Source organism: Acartia tonsa, chromosome 3 (assembly GCF_053477335.1).
Source record: "Acartia tonsa isolate MP-2025a chromosome 3, ASM5347733v1, whole genome shotgun sequence".
Classification (NCBI taxonomy): Eukaryota; Metazoa; Arthropoda; class Copepoda; order Calanoida; family Acartiidae; genus Acartia; species Acartia tonsa.
In genome coordinates, this window is record NC_137262.1 from 30,519,389 (window position 1) to 30,539,919 (window position 20,531).

The 20,531-nt window shown below is 30.0% G+C and overlaps 1 protein-coding gene across 1 annotated transcript in view; it reads left to right on the top strand.

The window, feature by feature from the left end:
- The window catches only part of LOC145313893 (uncharacterized), a 69,692-nt gene that overhangs the window by 22,859 nt on the left and 26,302 nt on the right, over positions 1-20,531 (top strand). The window contains exon 2 of the mRNA XM_080153548.1: positions 17,289-17,496. Coding sequence (XP_080009674.1) covers positions 17,490-17,496 — 7 coding nt within the window. The 5' untranslated portion in view covers positions 17,289-17,489. The remainder of the gene's footprint in view (positions 1-17,288; positions 17,497-20,531) is intronic.

Genomic DNA, 20,531 nt, shown 5'->3' on the forward strand with positions numbered 1-20,531 from the left:
TGCCTATTTTTTTGGTTCGCAGTTTATATATTTAGTATAAGTATATTCATCCATTGTTGAGATATAAAGAAGTCTACTATATCAAATTATATCCTTGTCAAATCTAATAATAAAGCAGCGTATATCAAATGTTATTTACTATTATCATTATGCTCATCTATAATACAAAGTAGAACGATGTCTGTCTGTCCGTCTGTCCGTCTGTCTGTCTGTCCCTTAAGATCTCGGTAACCACTGAACCGATCGGATTCTACTCTTCAGGGTATCTACCTATTGGTCCTGTAGTGGTTTTAAGCTATTTTCTTGGGGGGTGGGACACCTCCAACCCCCCAAAAAAACCAAATAATCCCCCCCCCCATTTTTTTTTTTTTTTTTTTTTTGAAGGAGATTTCCATGATCCTTTACGATTTTCGCCATATTTTTTTTTATCACCTCTTGGGGCAAATCCCCTTGAGGCTAGGGGCGAAGCCGCTAGTATTATATAAGGCATAAGTAATCTGTATCTCTGTGCATTAACGTCCTTTAATATAAAATATAAAAAAATTTATATTAAGAACAACCAGGCCGATAGAGTTCTTAATTTATGGCTAATTCCGCCCCTCCATCCCCTTTTGATGTAGAATTCGAAGTTGTTAAGCACAACGCCCCTTGTTTTAATAAAACAAAAACTTTATTGTCAAAAATATATAGCATACTAAAAAACTTTATTTTTTAAAGTACTTAAATGACATTAAGGTCAAATTATATTGAAACATTTTACATTTGTTTTTTTTTAGTAGTAAAGCTTCTTTATAATAAAGTCATATTCGTATGTCTGTTCGATTTTAACAAAATGTGTTCTTTAGGAAACTAGACCATTTCTGTTTCAAAACTGGCTTACTCTGTCATGTATATTTGTTCTTTTTACCTGGATATTGCTGCGCTACTTCGGGATAACACCTCCTTTATATCCTAAAGAATGTTATATATATGTAAGCCAAACTTGCAGATATGTTCTTTCTAGCATTTATTGAATATATGTAAGTTTAGATTTCTTTCTATGTCTTGTAAAAGTAAAATTCTTATCTAATGTAAGTCTGACTTTAACAACGCATTCGATAAAAACTTTTAATCCAATATATTCAAATTGTATTCTTGAACAAGAACTATTGTAAACCATGGATTTTGGAGCTGAATAAAATCTATAAAGTATAAATCAATAATTTCTAATAAAAGGAAATAAAAAAAAAACTTTTTTAGGACAGTAGCATTTTTATTACCCATCAGTCATTGAGTCTAATAAATTGGTAAATATTTGTTGAATTTCTATAAATATTTCAATAGATTGATATATTTACATCTGACTCCTGCCCTCCCTTAGAGTCTATAGGTGAGCAACTTAGTGTATGTTAATGTGCAAGTAAGCATACATATATGCTGTAAGGAAAGTGCATGTGTGACATGACGTCAAAAGTATATTTCTTAATCATCGGGCATCTTCGATACTAAATATATCAAAAAGTTAAATTTGTTTATAAAGTTGTATGCGTGTATGAGTGTGTGTGTTTGTGTTTATTTGTGTGTGTGTGGAAATGAATCAATTTTCGCATGAATAAACAATTTATTATCCTCCAACACAGAAATATTAACACCAGTTTCTTTGCAAAATAATAAACTTTACATATTTTATGTTACAAAAATATATTTTAGAATTTTGATATATATGTCTTTTTACTTAAAAAGATATGATTCTTTGTATATATCCAGGAAGGAAGGGGACATTGGGCTGTTTATTACACTAGTCCCCAATGTCTTATAATTACGTTCTCTTATACATTGGCCTTAAAACAATATGAATTTACATCAATTGAGCGGCCGATGTCTTAGATCGACTCTGGTATATATCACTATAATGTAAATTAAGCTAAAAAGGTGTGATAATGTTAAAATATTTCTTTACATGAAAATTTTAGCAGAAAAGCTGTCATATTAAACAAAGCCAAACAATTTCACAATTTCCCCTACACTTTAAGTTGAGCAAAATTAATCCCCTTAATATATGTAATCAAAGCGTTGTTTATTGAAATAGAATTCTTAATTTCATTGCCAATATTTCCATTTTTCAAACGTTTCAAGGACAACTTTATAAATTGCTTAATATAACGTAAGCTTTTTTAATATTCCGTAAATTTTGTACAAAATTTCCTTTATTTGACACCCTTAAGAACACTTCGACTGATTTGCAGGTTACTGGTTTTCTTTGGACTAAATTTTTAGAATTATTTTACAAATATTATTTTGCTAAAATCTTTTATCCATTATGGAAATTCAGTGTAACTTTTTGCGGCGCCAAAACTTTTATGGTTATGAAAATATTATCCTTTAATAGAATGTAAAGCTTCCCTGTGAATTATACATTTACTCTTTATGGTAGATTTTTAGGTTGTATGTAAAACAGAAAAGTAGATTGATAATATCATAATACTATTTGATATTTATTTATATTTTTAAATAAAATACATTGTGGGGTTGAACCAACAAACCTTCTTTCTCGTCAAAGCCATTTTTAGGATATGAAATAGTTATTTATCGGATTTCATTATAGACAGCTTTTCGCTGATATTGGAATAAAATATTTTAAGTTTTGTTAGCCCCGGGACTTTTCAGTATGGCTGAGAACTGGTTCTAATCCAGTGGATGTTTACCGGCTTCGAAGCTAAACTAGAAAAAAAAACCTTTTTTCCTCAGCAATTTAATTACTTAAAAAGGTAGATTTCACCAAGTATTAGTTGACAGGGTATGTTAATGTAAAGATAAATGGGCTAAAGAGAGAAAGCAAAGTGCATTTTTTGCCATTTGATTCATTTACTTCCATGTCTTTATGTAGAAATGTTACAGACATGCGCCTACAAAAGGTTCAACAAATTCTTTTGTTTCAGCCTTTTAGAGCAGAGCAGTGGTGGCTTTGTCCAGAGCCTTTAGTTACTTTTAAAACAACTAGTCGCTGGTTCCTGGCAACTAAGGGCTCTGTATTGAAAGGGGTAGAAGGGGATAGAAAAATAGACTACAATCTTCCCAAGGCTTAATTGTAAAAAATAAAATAGCCTAAAACCATTCCAAGACCTATGTGAAACTTCCCTAAAATAAGGACTAAAACAGATAAGTAGTTATTGAAATCTTGGTCTTCAGCCAAAAACCATAACCACTTTATAAAATAGGATATTTCTTAAGCCCATCCTTATTTATTATAGATGTTTGAAGCTTCCCTGAAAAATTGTGTCCCAAAGTTTATTTGTTTATCAGCATAAGTACCATACAACTATGACATTGAAGGTTATGTTTATTTGTCTGTTATATAATATGGGTGCGTGTTTGTTTATGTGTATGTATGTTTGTGTGTGAGTGTGTATTTATGTGTATGTATGTTTGTGTGTGAGTGTGTATTTATGTAAGTTTGTATATGTGTTTGTGTGTGTGTAATGTGTATGTGTAATGTGTATCCCCATAATGTATGCAATGCATGAAGTAAAAGGCTTAAGAACTAATCCCATCAAGTATTTACTTTAAAAATGTGTAAATATAGGCTCATAGTAAGATGATATGTTTACCAACTTACATGCAGCCATAGGGAGATATATTCTAATATCAAAAATAAATAAACAAATGCTCAAATTTAGATAATATGTTTACCAACTTACAAATATCTTTTATAAAACCATTTAGAAATATTTATATAAAAGAACATTTAACTGTAGTACAGTAATAATCTATCTTATTGTCTGTAAGTTTTTTAAGTTTTTTAATTTTCAAATTAACTATCTTTGTCCCCTGTATAGCTTAAATATATATTATACTATTTATCTATAGTTCCTTTACAAAATTGGGGCTATTTAAATTCTTAAGTTTTAAGAAAATGAACCCAAATAATATTTATTCTTCATATGAAATTATACTAAATTAACCTGTTCTGCCTTGAATCATCTACCGAAATTTTTGTGATTTAATCAAAAAAAATCATAAAAGTAACATCTGTCTGTCTGTACTGAAGGATCTCGCTTACCGCTGAACCAATATAGTTTTCATTTAAAATGTAGCTTTTCATAGGTCCTGGGAAGGTTTAGAACTTTTTGGGGGGAGGGTACCACTACCCTCCTAAGAGAAATCACCCCCAGAAAAGGAATGCCCCAAAAAGTGCCGCTAGGTGGCACCATTGTATGACTTGCTGGACGAGGGTGCCGAAACTTTTTTATAAACAACTTAAAGTATGGGGTCGACTCAGGGGCCCCTAAAGGCCTCTAGGAGCGTAGCCATTATATAGTCTATAAAACAATGCTATTCTAAAGCAGATATTATGGAAAACAAAATTGTTTTAAGTTTATAAAATAATAACACAAAAGTACTTTTTCATTTAAAATTCTCTTACTTCCACAAACTTTTCATGCATATAATATATGAAAATAGATAAATCACTATCTGATATGAAAAGGGCAAAGACCTCAAAGCAATCAGTAAAAATCCAGGCTTTAAATCAAATATTTTTTCAGGAAGTACAATCTTAAACAAGGATTTTAGCATTCACAAAAATATCTAACATGTAAATTGTTTTTTGTTATTACTGAAAGGAAAAGGCTACTAAGTTAGACTACAAATCATTGTTTATAAATAGTTTCTATGCATAGTTAAATATTGATAGAATATGCATAGTTAAATATTGATAGAACAAAAAAATAGAACTTATATGTATTTCACCCCAACATAAAGCTGATGATGCCCATTGGTTCTCTGGTGATTATGTTTGATGATAGAATTGCCTGTTTAAGAAAGGAAAAGCAACCTTAGAAAGATAGATATACATATATATAATATATGAGTTTTACTACATAACTAACTTTATTGAATTTACTTTTTGTTTGATATGGGAAATATTACCATCTATGAGAAGTTATAGTAACATAAATGTAAAATAAACTCAGAAAATATCAATCCACCTCATACTTTAGGACATGGATATGCGTCCTTAAAACATGCACATTGGTAACCAAAGTAACTTTGGAATAACAAGCTGACGATATCTAAGATTGAAAATGAACTGTAGTATTTGATGGTATTCAAATTTTCATAAAACTTTTGTAATGATTCAAAAATCAAACTATCTTCATACTCTCACAGTTAGCTTTTAAAAAATCTTTATTTAATTCTTTGTTTGCTGCTTTTCTTAAAATTATTTTTGTTGAATATTTGTCAGAAACCTGAATTTTTGCCTGGATTTAAAGGTAAACTTAGGTACTTCAAAATTTTGAAATGAAATAACAATATATCATATTAATTGAAAGAATAGAAATGGTAGCAATTCTTAAATATAATGATTTTAGGCCTCTTTTTCTTGCACATTTTGACAAAGCCTTTGTATTTTATTTCGTTGGTTCTTGTTGATCCAGTTTTACCTTTACTTATTATGATATTTTATTTTTTCCTCCTCTCTTTACATTTTTCTAACCTCATCCTCTTTATTTTTGTGTTTGTGTCTTTATGTTCAAACAACAAACAAATTTTAGATGGACTGTCCCAAAAATACTTAAAAGTAAAAAGTCTCAAAGCACAGAATATCCTCTCAACTTTTTTTAAAATTTAAGAAAATATTATTTTTCCTTTTCATTCACTTTCTTTTTCAAGTCTTTAAATCTTTTCACAAAAATACATCATAGAGAAAAGTAAGGTATATAAAATCTTTAGAATTTAAATTGATATTTATGTAATTTTTGACGTGTTCAGTAAATTTAATGTAAACGTTTTAATCATAGATCACATGAGCTTAATAGCAGTTTTTGAGTTTTTGTTAACTTTTAGGAATTTGTTAACACTCAGGTTTAAGGCTCCCTCCCCCAAAACTAAATTTAATGAAAATGAACTTTCGGACAAATCTTTGGTTTAAAAAAATGTATGGATGATTATTTTATCATCCATTGATGCATCCCTATCTTATTGCGTTGCTACATAAATTGTAAACTTTATTCGTAAAGTTTAAGGGAAGAGTTTCAGTTTTCTTGGAAGCTAGATAAATGGTTATAGTTGCTTCACTCAAGGACAGAGCAATATACTATAGAAAAGTGTCAGATGGACAAAATAAGAGTTTGAAAATGCCTTGGGAATTAATCAGGCAATATCCATTGCTATACAGAGTTGGGAAATAAGTCATGCATTCAAAGAATTGGTTGTCTTAGAGACACTATAAATTTAATAAGGCATTAATCTTAGATTTTTTGTAATATTTTATCAATTAATTATTTAATGCTTTCTCTAAGGTTCCTCAAAAATATCAGTCACCATGAAGTTTGTCTATGATTCTCTTACAACTAATAATATTAAGCTAATTTAAGCTAGTTTTCATCGGGATTTCCTTCTTTTGTTAAAAATAACAGAACATAATTTGTTTTTAAGCTTATATTTTTAATTTACTTTCCGCGGAAAACTGTCTAAAATACGATATGATAAATACCTATTCCAGTTGTTTGATTGAATTTTTTTGAAGATTATTATTAGCTGTTTAAACCTGATTTGCAGCCTAGACCATCTAAATATCATTTCTTGTCGTTTTATGCAATTTGTTTGCCTTTATTTGAAAGAACAATTTGCTTTTTTTTAATCAAAGACAAATCTATTATCAGTTATATTTTATGATTTATTTTCATATTAATAATACCTATCCATGTTGGCACTGTGCTGCTATTGTACATACATGGTACACACACGCAGTAATATTTTATGATTTATTTGCGGGGAGGAACAAAAAGTTAACGGCAGATATACAATACATACATTTTCAGTATTATATATTATGAAAGAATATTATGGTTTTAACACCTACATTTTTATTATTATCAATATATTTACACCAACATATAAATAAGCTTCTATTTACCAAAGTTGAACTTATTACAGGAAAAAAATGTAGAAAACTTTTCCCAAAAACATTTATGAAATTATTTTTAAAAAAGGTGTTAATCCTAAAAAAAAAAAAAAATTATAAGTAGTGCTATCCACACTAGAAAATTCAAACTTTATCATTCAAAGTTTTAGAATAGCTTTCGTTACTAAAAAAAACATATTCCATCTAAACCAAAAAAAAGGTATCATACTTTTGCCTGTAGATAAAGAAGGTGTATCAACTTTTTTTTTATAGCTAGCCGGTTCTTTTAGTAAGTAGTAGATGTAAAATTTTTCATAGAATTCAGATATGCAATCGGTTTTTTTGTAGACCTCTTATTTTTTAAGTAATTTAAGTTTTTTAAAAAAATAATTAAGTCGGTTTTAAGGTACTAAAACGCAACAAAATAAACGAAGAAAATGGCCAGTAAGAACAAAAATAGTAAGATCTTTAATTTGACACCTTACTTTTAAAATTCTGTTGAGTAATTATTGAAAAAATCTATTTTTTTAACTTCGGTTTAAGAAAAACTTTAGACCTAAATATTTTCTCAAACAGACATAAAAAACATGGGTTCATATATACCTTTAGAATCAGAAAAATATTACGAATCCATTGTAAGCAAAATTGAAAAAAAGTAAAAAAATAAAAAAATAAACAAATGGCCAATTATATTTTTTGTTCAGGCAACACTATCGTCTTCCCTTTTTTACCCCCTCTTTACCCCCTTCCCATTTTTATACTCAATTCAAGAATTAAGACGTTGCCTGTACAATATAATATGATATTTTCATATAATTCCTTTTATTGTAGTTTATATACTATATTGTAAACTTTTTTTTCTCAATTTTGCTTACAATGGATTCGTAATATTTTTCTGATTCTAAAGGTATATATGAACCCATATTTTTTTACTTGTGAAATGATAAAATTAAGTTCAAAGTTTTTATTCTCGTGGGTTTTAAAAAATCGATTTTTTCAATAATTACCTGACAGAATTGAAAAAGTAAGGTGTCAAATTAAAGATCTTACTATTTTTGTTCATAATGGCCATTTTCTTTCTTTTTTTTGTTGCATTTTAGTACCTTAAGATCGACTTGATTTTTTTTTTTAAACTTAAATTACTTAAAAATAAGAGGTCTACATAAACCGATTGCATATCTGAATTCTATGAAAAATTTTACATCTACTACTTACTAAAAGAACCGGCTAGCTATAAAAAAAAAGTTGATACACCTTCTTTAGGGGATTGCTAATCTTTCTTATTAGAAGTTCAGATAATTCACTTTTCTCTGCTCTCCCGAAAATTAATTGAGTAAGGATGATTTCAACATCCCGACTTCTGAAGTTTGACAATTATATTTGCTGCCACATAAACTTTTATTTTTGGTGTAAAACTTTTATTTTAATGGATACTAAATATTATTTGTGTTCTGGCAATGGTATTAAAGTTTTTAATACACAAATTTGTATGTAAAATAAGATTTTACTCGCGTACTATGTGTTCTATAGCACATAAGGTTGCTGACTCTTATGATTATTTGTTATTGTGTCCAAAGATGAACCTCAACCCCCATACTATTTTAGTAAATTGAAAATAAGGGGGGGGGGGCTATTTTTTTCCTATGCCTATTCCCTTTCCCAATAGAACCTAAACATGCGATGCAATAACCCAGCACGGCTAACCTATACCCAATATAACATAACCGGATCTACAGCAGTTCACGGTAAAATATTTTTGGTAACGAATATTGCCAAAAATCTATGAATTTTAAAGGCTGCTAGCTGCCAAACGGCTGAACGAACAGATAATACCCGCACACCATTTTAAGCGGTATAAGAAAGCCTACGAATAATCTGGAATAGCCAAGATCCAATGATGCACAGGGAAAGCAGAAGCTTCACTGAAGAAAAAACACGTAAAATAGGCCTTTTTCTCTGCACTGCGAAATAATTATGCATTATTGATTTATGGCTATTCCAGATTACCTGTAGGCCTTCTTATGTCGCTTAAAACAGTGTGCGGGCATGATCTGTACGTTCAGCCGTTTGGCAGCTAGCAGCATTTAAAATTCCTAGATTTTTGGCAATATTAGTTACCAGCAATATTTTACCGTGAACTGCAGTAGATCCACATAACCTAACATGACCTAAAGCAGAAAATACACATGTACGACTAGAGTAAAACTGCATAAATTTTCTTTCTTAGAATAGAAATGGTGTTAGTCTCCTTAATAAATATCGTATAATCATATTATGTCGATCTCTTTAACTAGGATAAAAATTTTCAAACTCTTTTACAAAATAATATCGACGCTCAGATAAGGCTATCCTTGTTTCAATGTCAAACGAACAATAAAATGAAAGTCATGTAGAATATTTCTTGAAAATCAAAGAATTTATTTCTTTAGAGACCATATCTTACATACAAATTTCATTTGAGTAAAATTTAGAGTTAAAATTTGGACCATAACTAACCCAAATGTCTAAATTTCTGCAAATCATAAAAGAATCGTAGCTAATCTAAAACAACCTTTTGTCCGTTAGTTTGTTTCTTTCATATTTAGGAATATGAATAGTTTACAGTTATGTGGAGAGCTAGTTTAATTTTATCTTTAATATCTTGTTTTGGTAAATACACATAAGATTTGCTAAAATGCCATAACTTCAAAATAATTTAATTAAGCATTCGATAATACTTGAGAATTAATATAGTTTTAATATATGTTTAAATAAGACAATTAACAACATATTAAATATACTTTCAGATTAATAGTTATATTCAGGGATCTAAAGGGATAAGATAATGGCCGATAAATTAATCCTCAATTACCCCTTCCGTAGATTACAATTAATGGTTTCAACGTTAAAAAACTTAACACAAAGAACCAACCAATCAAAACTCATTAAAAGTTGTAAGGCCACGATTAAGAAAACGTTATTATTAAACTTTGCGGACTAGTTTAATAAACAGCCCAAAATCCCCAGTTATAATACCCTTCAGTTAGATCCATTTATACATCTAACTGGTAACTGCTAAACTATGATAATATTCCTTTAAATATTTGTTTATGTCCTTTTTTCCCTTATGAAAAATGAATAATCCTTTTTGCCTGTCCGTCACAGGAAGTCAAAGAAAATTGATTTATTTTTTCTGGCATCATTTTCTGTTTATGCTTTACTTTATGTATATTGTATAATAATATTTTTACGTAATTATCAAAATAAAACTATGCAAATGGATATAGCATATACGGTAAGTGGATATGATGACAGTGTTATAAAAGTCGTCAATTTAGGTTGCTAACATGGACATATCTGATTGATAATTGGTCATTTCGTTCAGTAGGATGGGGGGGAATAAGGAGATCCTTATTTCAGCCAGCTACAAGTTTCACTTTATTAGAGTACATATAATCAAATGTAAGATCCATTAAAATTAAATCCATTACTATGATTATGAATTAAATTATGTAAAGCTTTCTTTCCCTATCTCTGTATGTATATAACGATATATAATAATAGAAAACAAACTTATTTTTCAACTTGTTTGAAATATAATTTGTATATGATTGTTTTTTAAATGTTAGCCAAGCATCAGATGATTTAAGAATTTTAGGAAAATAACGCCTTTCCTGAATATAACCTTTTTTGAACATTCTATATAATTTTTCTGGAATTTTACTTAATGAACAGATTGCCCTATTTGGTTTAGAAAACTGGATAAATATGAAACATCAATTTTCCAGGTGACAGACGCACGTGGTCCGAGACATAATTGTTATACAATATAAAATTTAAATCAGACATTCTGAATAAGTCTAGGCCTTGTCTTCAAAGTCTATGTTTATAATGTTAGAAACAATATACATTGTTTAGTGTCAATAGTGAAAGCATTTTTTGTGTAATTGTGCTTTTGTCTTTGTGTATGTATGTGGTGTGTGGCGTAGTCCAACAAAGTACCTTGTCGAGCACATAATCCCCCTTATTATAATAATTTGAAAATAAATGGGGTGGGTACTTCGTGTAATTCTTTTTTTACTTTAGGACAGGTTAGGTTAGGTTTTACACGATATATGGTAGCTTCGTAGGGTTAGGGACCCCTGAAGGGATTAGGCCTGATGAGGAAAACCTATCCTGATTATTTTCAAGTTATTAAATAAATAAGGGGGTTGTACTCTGTGCTCGCAATGAACATTGAGGGAAAGCACTTGGCATGTAATTAATAAGGTTATGTAAGAAGACCACACAATAAATGTGTACACAATTAATTGATGTCCACCCCTGGGTAGGACAAGGAATAAGATACTGTACACTCATTATTAGAAGTGTGTTACTGATACATTATAGATGTTGTAATAATGTTGTCAGTAAGTGTTTCCAAAATTTCTTATTTTTTTCTTATATCTTCTTCGGACTGTAAATAATCAAGGGCTGCTATTCCGCCAATTAATTCCATTTGAAATTGCCAAAAATTTAATATTTTGTTGGAGCAAAGTTTGAGTAAAACTTGTTTTTTTGTGTAGCTGAAAGGGAAGTGGGTAAGAAAGGGGAGAAAAAGGGGAATGGGGTTGAGGGGAACTTTTCACTTATAATTGTTTGTCAGAATCACATTCCCTTTTGATCCCAAACTTTTTATAAGCGCGTTATCTTATTTCCTAGCAGTAAAACTTTGGGAACTTTTCATTAAATCTTGCCCTTATGTACGTACAAACTGTATTTCTTTTGATAATGTTAATAAATTTTTCGTCCACTGTCTAATCACCGTTACACTGTGAATAATCTCCCCTCTATGGTATGTGGACAATACCTTTATAATACATGTATGTATGAATATAATTGTCTCATATAAGTATGTGGTGTCCTCTCATCTGTCTGTAGGTAAATGACCTTAAATATTGCACTTTGGTGCATAGTAAACACTAAACAGGGAAACTTTCTTGTCATAGGCATATATATTTTCGGAAGATATTGTTTATTTCATTTTGTTTTGGCAGTTTTATCAAGTATATAAAGGGCTACATCCTTAGAGGACTATATAAGGGAACTTGAGGTGGCGGGTGGTGGGAAAACCCCTCCACATTTTAAATTTCAGAGGTGAATTCTTAAAAAACTTTTGCCCCACTAAAATCAGTTTGTCTCACTAAAATCAGTGAGGCTCGCTAAAAACTTAGAGGGGATAATTTTGCCTCACTAAAATTTTAGTAGGGCAAACTGATTTTAGTGAGGAAAAAGTTTTTTTTTAAGAATTCACCTCAGGTTTAAAAAGAAAAAGGACAACCATATCGGTTCAGCTGATAGTTAAATATCCTTTAGTACTCACAGACAGACTCATAAACATCCTGTTTCTTTTACATTAGTTTTATTTTATTGTTTCTCGTAAGATTTCGGTAACCAATAAATCGATGAAATTTAAAATTGCTTTATATAGGTCCAGGGATGGTTTTAGGTTAATCTAATGCTCTCCCACACCTAGATGCCATAAGTTTTATCTAAATTTTCTGTAGAGTTAAATTATTTTCAATTTTTTTAGAAGCGAATCTGCTCTTTAAGTGTTGTATGTCCTTCTGTATTTAATTTTTAAGGATACCGAATTGTGTACTTTAGATTTTAAACAAATGTGGAAGCCGGACCATCATTCTTAACCTAACTTTTAGAATGATTATTATTTTAAATGAGTCTTTTTACTCATAATTTAATCCATATTTTAGCAACAAAAAAAACAATTTATTGAATTCCTATTCTAAAACAATTGGAATTACAGAAAAAAATGTATTTGATCTTGAATGTAGATAGTATTGGAATGTCACAAAAATATATCTTTATACACTCTAAGTAGGCATTTTTTATTCCCCCTACATTTTTAACATATATGACTAAATGCACAGACGTCAAAGGGTGGAAGTAAAGGGGTGTTTACGCCCCTTAAACTTTAAAACCATTTACCCCCTTCAAGAATTTTTAAAATACATTAGATTACCCACCTCAAACCTTTTAACTCCCAAAATGTAACCCATTCCCCCCCCTCCCTCAAAAAAAATGGTTTTGACGTCTTACACAAAGTGTATTTTTTACCGAATATATCATAAATTTGTCTATTATTACTGTATGAGAGAGTATTATATCATTCTATAAAAAATATTTATGATGATAATATTTATTTACACATTATAAGCTCGTAGAGTTTTTGCATCACTGGTTTATGCTTTTTATATGGCAAATGATAAAATGATAATGCTTTCAGGTCAAAAGTAGGTTATCCTTCTTTACATTACAAAAACCGGTGTAATCCCTCGAAAATGCGAGTGTACCACAGTAAACCCCCCACCTAGTTTCATTTAGATGATTCTTAAAGCACCTTTTTGGACCTTTAACCTAACCCTAACTTTACAAAAAAAAAATGCACACATAATGGTTTTTTAAAAGTTTGTTTGTACTACACTTTCCGTTGGTGTAAAATTATCCTAAAAGCCAACAATATCTATTCAATGTAAGATTTATAGATAAAAATACAGATTGTAAAGCAAAGAGATTTCTAGACTTTGATATTCATTCCTTCAAGTAAGATTAAATTCCAACTATCTTATTTCGCGATGGATTTAAAATAATTAATTAAATTTAACTTAGCTATTAGAGTAAAACACTAGAGGGAGAAAGGGTTAAATAACTGTATCTCCCCATCGCAACCACCTTGTACAACCTTTCTATTGGGTCATTGAAAATCAACCAATGGTGTCGCCTAAAATAACACAGCCAAGTAGTAGAAAATTATTTAGAAGCAGACGAAAGAAGTCTTTGAAAAATGAAGGGAGTTAGTTGTCTGTATATACATTTAAGGGTATAAAAAACCAATCGCTTCACTCATTTCAATGTAAACCCTACAGTTTTAGTCAAAAACTAACAAAAAATGACCCAAATCATGTCCAAGCAATGACAATGAGAAAACACTATTGAATTTTGATTTCTACTCACATCTCCTGAGCACTACAGCTCGAGTTCTAGCCCTTGTGGATAATTTTTCCTTACATGGAGATTAGAATACAACAAATCGTCTTAAGTACTTAAAATCTTGTAGATAGACCCCATAATGTTTAGAATCTTTGATGGGGCATGTAAAAACCTTTCTATAGACACCTTAACCAGGTTTCTAACTCAATCCTAGCCAATTTGGCATAAAAAAGACAGACCCATCAAACATTTAGACATGACAAGTCTCTCTAGTTCTTGGTGTTTGACAGATCTTTCTTTTTGATGCCAAAATGGCTCAGATTGTGTTAGAAACCTGATTAAGGTGTCTATAGACAGATATTTACATGTCCTATCAAAAATTCTAATCATTAAGGGTTCTATTTACAAGATTTTAAGTACTTAAGACAGTTTGTTCTTTTTTTTAAAGACAGAGCAGTCATGTCTCAATGTTTGATTGGTCTGTCTTTTTGATGCCAAATTGGCAAGGATTGAGTCAGAAATTCTGGTTAAGGCGTCTATAGAAAGGGATTTATATGCCCCATCAAAAACTCTAAACATTATGGGGTCTATCTACAAGATTTCAAGTACTTTAGACAGTTTATTCTTTTTAAAAAAAGACAAAACTGTCTTAATTTGTAATAAAATATGCACTCTCCACGTAGGGAAAAATTCCACAAGGGCTAGGACTCGAGCTGTAGTGCTCAGGAGAGGTAGTAGAAATCAAAATTCAATAGTGTTTTCTCATTGTCATTGCTTGGACAAAAACTGTAGGGTTTATATTGAAAAGAGTGAAGCGATTGGTTTTTTTTTAAACACTGCACCCTTTATACAATAGATCTGTTACTTAACTATTAAAACTATTATTCACAATATCTGCTATTAGTAAGAAAGTTAGCTTCCATAAAAGAATGCATTAGCTTAGTTTTTTATGTGTTAATTTCAATTATTAGAATTTTTCTATGTAATAAAAACTGCCCATAGCAATACATCGTAATATGACTTGGAAAGAGCATTTGATAGTGATCATATAGGATACTTGGGGTGGAAGATTTTTGATAGCGGCTGATTTCTAAAGTCATCTTATTCAGTGTATTACAGTGAACTAAGTACTTATTAATGTTATGTTAGGAAGAGTAGAAGATTGATCATATTTTTGATAGTATTTGTATATATATGGCAATAAGAGTATGCTTGGTGTGGCTTGGAAATTGCAATAATATTTATAAGTATAAAATAAATTAGAGATTCCAAAAGAAAAGTTGAACAAGTTTGTTTTATCTATAACAAAGTAGCCTACTTGTTTTAAACTAATAAAATTCGTGTATTATTAATACACAAATGTATGATGATATTCAATTACAGAATGACAAAGACACTAGACAAAGAAAATTTTTATTATACAATAATATGTTTCATCTTGCTGCGTATGAGCCACCCCCTTTGTTGGTTTGTCTATGCATTATTGAATGCTCATATCCTACATAATTCATTTTATACACACAGATTCCATACATACATACACACATACATATGTATATGCATATTATTTATAATTGTAACCGCGTTGCACTTATTATGAATTTTGATAATTTTACTAGACTAACCAGTCGGGCTGCGATGCACTAAATACAGCCGCTAGCAGATTAACCCTTATTTTTAAAAAGCTGCAGCATATGCAAAAAAAAGACCAAAATGGCTCATTTGTGTCATCATTACCCCCCCCCATTCCCCCCAATAGAAAAGCGGTGAAAGTTTTTCATTTTAACATTTTGAAGATTCATAGAAAATTCATGATTTATATATGTTTAGTATTTATTTGAATGTGGATAAAAGGGGGAATTTTATTTGTCTGCGTAATACAAACAGACATTCAGTTGCCCTACTTCTTCCTCACTAGTACAATAAGGAAGAAACATTTACTTTTATATAAATAGAATTACCTAAAGTGATGCTTTTCTATTATTAGAGTCTGTTCGTCACTTAACTACGGTTGGTTCTAGTTCTAGGACGTCAAATTTTTTTAGGAGAGTAAAATGAGAGGTTTTAAAGGTTGGAGGGGGTTAATCTAATGTACTTTTTAGAATGTTAAGGGTGGGAAAATCATGAGTCTAAAGTTTAGGGGGGATAAACGCCCATTTAATCCCCCCCCCCCTTCTTTGGTATTTTCAAGTGTTCAATAGCATAATCAAATCTTCATTAGCTTTACTTTTGGTCCTGGATTTGTATAGATTTTTTTAAAAAGTTATTTTGTTTTAACTATTTTGACATTTTTCTTATTTTTAATATGTCGATTTAAAGATCCCAAAGATGTTCTTTTCACTTTTTATCATATTTATCTCAGCCTTGTAACATATGTATAGTATTTATATTTGATAAGAATATGTGTATATGTCTGTGTATTTATAACATTAGGTATGGATATGCTTACAAATAATATGCCTACAATAGCATATATATATATATATATTTGTACTCCTTTATTATATTTAATGTAAAAATCGTGTTTTTATAAGAGTAGCTTCTTGATAAGTAACTCTTATTGGTCGGTCTGTAATTCATTTTCTCGTATTCATTCGAATCCGGTGAATAGGAACCGGTTCTCATCCATACGAAAAAACTATGTCTAGCATCGTATTATATCCAGTTTTCTACGAATATAGTAATGTACAATCATAAGATTAAAACCAGTTTTTTTAGCCGGTGCCTCCGGCACCTCGGGGCTAAAAAAACTAGTTTTAATCTTATAATTGTACATTCTATATCCGCGGAAAGCCGTTTATAATACGATGCGAGAAATAACTATTAACGAGTTTAATCGTTTTGTCTATTTATGAGAAGTTAAATATCTAATACTTTTAGCCAATTTAGAAAAGTTTGTTTTTATATAGAAGCATAAAAAAATAAAATGTAACATCTAAATGACTTTTTTGTATGTTTCATTAAAACAATTTTTGCTGTTTTTTTTGAACTGATAACTAGTTTGCAGTATTTAATAATTTAGTTAAACAAGCTTATAAAAGAGTGTGTTTTTATATTTCAATGCAAATTTGCCTTAAATGTATTTGGTTAGTAATTTTTGCTCATCAATAAGTAAAAGTACCGTATATAATTATATATAACTGTCTCTTTAAGTACTTTGGCTTAGTTCAATTCAATTTTGACAAGCTACTTTATAAAAGTAACAAAGATCTTTGTCTGTCTATTTGTATATAAAGATCTCTCTTATACCACTGAACCTTTTAAAACTATTTTGGGAGAGGGTATCACCACTTTCCAAAAAGAAATCGCCCTTTGAAATGATATACAAAAAATATTTCAAAGTGCCTTCAACGACATATAAAACATTTGAAAGTGCCACTAAAAGCCCCTAGGTGAGTAAAGTATTTCCAGATAAATGATATTATTTTATTTTCAGGTCCCTATGTTGTCTCCATAATGGAGACAGAGGAAGGTGCTGTTGGCCTCACCACCTGGGACAGCGAGCAACAGATCTTCTGACCTGGCTGACCGTCCAGCCACCTGGAGCCACCTGAAGGTCATCTGGATTTAACTGGAGGTTACCTTCACAATCATTTGGACCTATAATACGACAAAGTCTACGAGAAAAGCCGACAAAATGAGAAGTAAGTTAATTGATTTTACTGCGCAGAACCATTTTCAACAAAGATGAAATTGAAGGAAATATTGAAAACATTGAATAAAATCTTTAAATTTCTCTGAGTAAGAAGTTTTTATCTTCTAAATGACTTAATATTGTTTGTCTTTTAAAGTTTTAGATATGGTTTCCAATTTTTTTTCTTTGTGTAACCTAACAACATATTTTTTATTAAAAATTTAATTTTCTCTCCATTTAAAAGATCAAATAAATACATATAGCATGTATTGTTTCATAACTAAAATTAAAAGCATAAATATGTATATTACAAACAATGAACAAGCAGCCGCCCAATTTTAGAATAGCTAACTGCAGGAGCGAATTGTTGAAAGTAAGTGCGGCTAGCTGCGGTGGTATTGTGACTTGAAGGGTTATTTTTATAGCCTTGGCCTACACCTCTTTTTTGCTCGATTATTAAAGCTGTTATAAAATAGGGCTGTGATTTATAGGTGAAATCGGCGAAAACTGCAACTGCGGATTTTTGATATTTTATATATATTTTTCTTATCTTAATAAGCATTTTAAAATTGCGGTTTTAGTTGTATAAACAAAACAAAATGCGTCTCATTATGGCAGCGGCTGTCAAGCCCTTAATTCAAATGTATATTTGTTTAATTAATTAAACTACACTTAAAGCAGGCGACTAAATTATCCTTTCAACATTCTAATTCACATACCTCGTAGTTTAGATTTGTTACACGGTTACCATTTTCTTTGTTTTGGACATGATAATCATCAACTCCATAAAAGCAAACCTCTTAAATCAAACTGTAGGACAAACGGACATTGACACTTGTAGAGTGTCATAATTTAATAAGTAGAATATCAATTTAAATGTCTATACAAAACTGTCTATAAATTTGTTGCATATACAGGATATTGCAGAGACGTCCAAAGGGGATTACCCAACCCTTCCACCTCCCAATGAATTGGGGGGTGCTGTAGCAAAAAAAATATTTTTTTATTTTTATCCCCCCCCCCTACAAATAAAAAAAGCTTGGACGTCCTTGCCTCTATGATATATTACACCCCCTCTCAAATTTTTAATTTTCTACCCCCCCCCCCTCAAATAAATAGCTTGTATGTCCTTGGGGTACTGTTTAAGGTCATACTTATGTTTTTAGGACTTCATTAAAGATATCGTTTGGATTTTTTTGTTAAAAATTATAGGGTAAAAGCAACCCTATAATTTTTGTATAATAGTTAAAATATATAGTAATAGTAACTTGTAAAGCATTTATTACCAAATATCTTATTTTTCTTTTTAGATAATGTTTTAAAGTTGTTAATGGTAACGGTTTATATAAGGTCCATTGAGCCTTTATAGAGATTATGGCATACTTTCATATAGTTGAATGTTCATAATTTAGTTAAATAATTAAAATTATTATTCATACTTACATTAAGTGCAATTTAAGTCATATATTTATATTCACTTAAAGAGGTTATGAATATGGAGATATTATGATCAAGATTTCTAAATATGATAGCTTTATTATATTTTTTTTTATTTTTGACGATGAATATGAAATTTATGATTTTGTATTCAAGTTCATTACTGTAAAAATTATATTTCACATAGCTTTTCCCCTATTTCTAGCCATTGCGGGGGGCTCTAACCCAGCGAGCCCAATTGCCTAACCCTGCAGGGCAATCACATAACCTAACCTAAAATAATCTATCAAAAGCAACTGTTAAGATACGAAGAAACGCCCCTTAAAAGGCGTTGTCACGAAAGGGACTATACCCAACTAATACTATTTAACTAAAAGAAATATGTAGATTTCATTTCTGGAATCCGTAAAATCCAAAAAATTCTCATTTTGGAGAAAATTGAGTTTGAAAATTTCAAGTTCAATTTTCCTCCTCTATGAGTTCCTCAAGATCTAATTATTACTAAAGTATAGATTTTATTCTCAATTCTGAACAAGTTTGTTTTTGTAAAGTAATTCACACAACCTCTCCTAATAAATAATATATAAGGTAATTTTATTAAATGCTTTGTTTAGGTCACACCAATTCACTAGTCAATAAATCATATAAATCATTCACCCAATTAGAGCGCAGGTAGTTTCTAATCCATCTATCCTATTGGTCAAAATTAATTAACATAAATTGTATTTCCGCTTTTAGATAAAGAATTATACAAAAAACGAATTTTATAAAAAAAATCCTTAAAATTTGATGCAGATTTCAAATCTCCCCCTAACATTAAAATTCCTTCCAACTTATATATCCTACTGTGTATGGTAATGACTTGTGTCTGTTTATGGGTGAAGGTATTCTCCAACTCTTTATATTTCTTTAAATTTGATATTGTTAATGTTGCCATCTTTGTTATATTCTAATTGTTGTTTTGTTTATCTGTAATATATTGTTGATATTAATTGTTTTCTTAATGTTTTATGCTTCATACCCGCCAGGGCTATTAGTTACCAAAAACAAGGATGACATTATTCTTTTTGTTGCGGAGTCAACCTCTTTTACGGTCCATTCATAACGTTTCATGTTATATTAAACCAAGTACTTAAAAGATAAATTTTTTTTATTCTGAAATACTATAGATTATATAAAGTTTGATTGTTATTACGCAAGATTGGTATACTTAAGAAAAGATAATAATAATAATAATGTCAGCCATGGTCACTTTTATCTAATGCCATGAAGTCGAAATAAATGAGTTTAACTATTTTAGTTGAATTATGTATCATATGTCTATTGGATGTTAACCATGGCCACTTTTTCTTTAATGTTAATAGTCGCCGTAAACCCATGAAATTGGATATCGACAAAATATGAATTAATCCTTTTTTGTGAACAGAAATTAATTTTTTTTATGTAGATAATATAAAATTGTGAAATTTTGTGACAGTTGATGTTTAAATTATTACAAATTGTAACACAATGAATAAGGTGATAAAGTCAAGTAATCATAAAGAAGGAACCCTACTTTCCATAAAGTATATTAATAATACATATTCAGAATTTGGATCAACTAATATA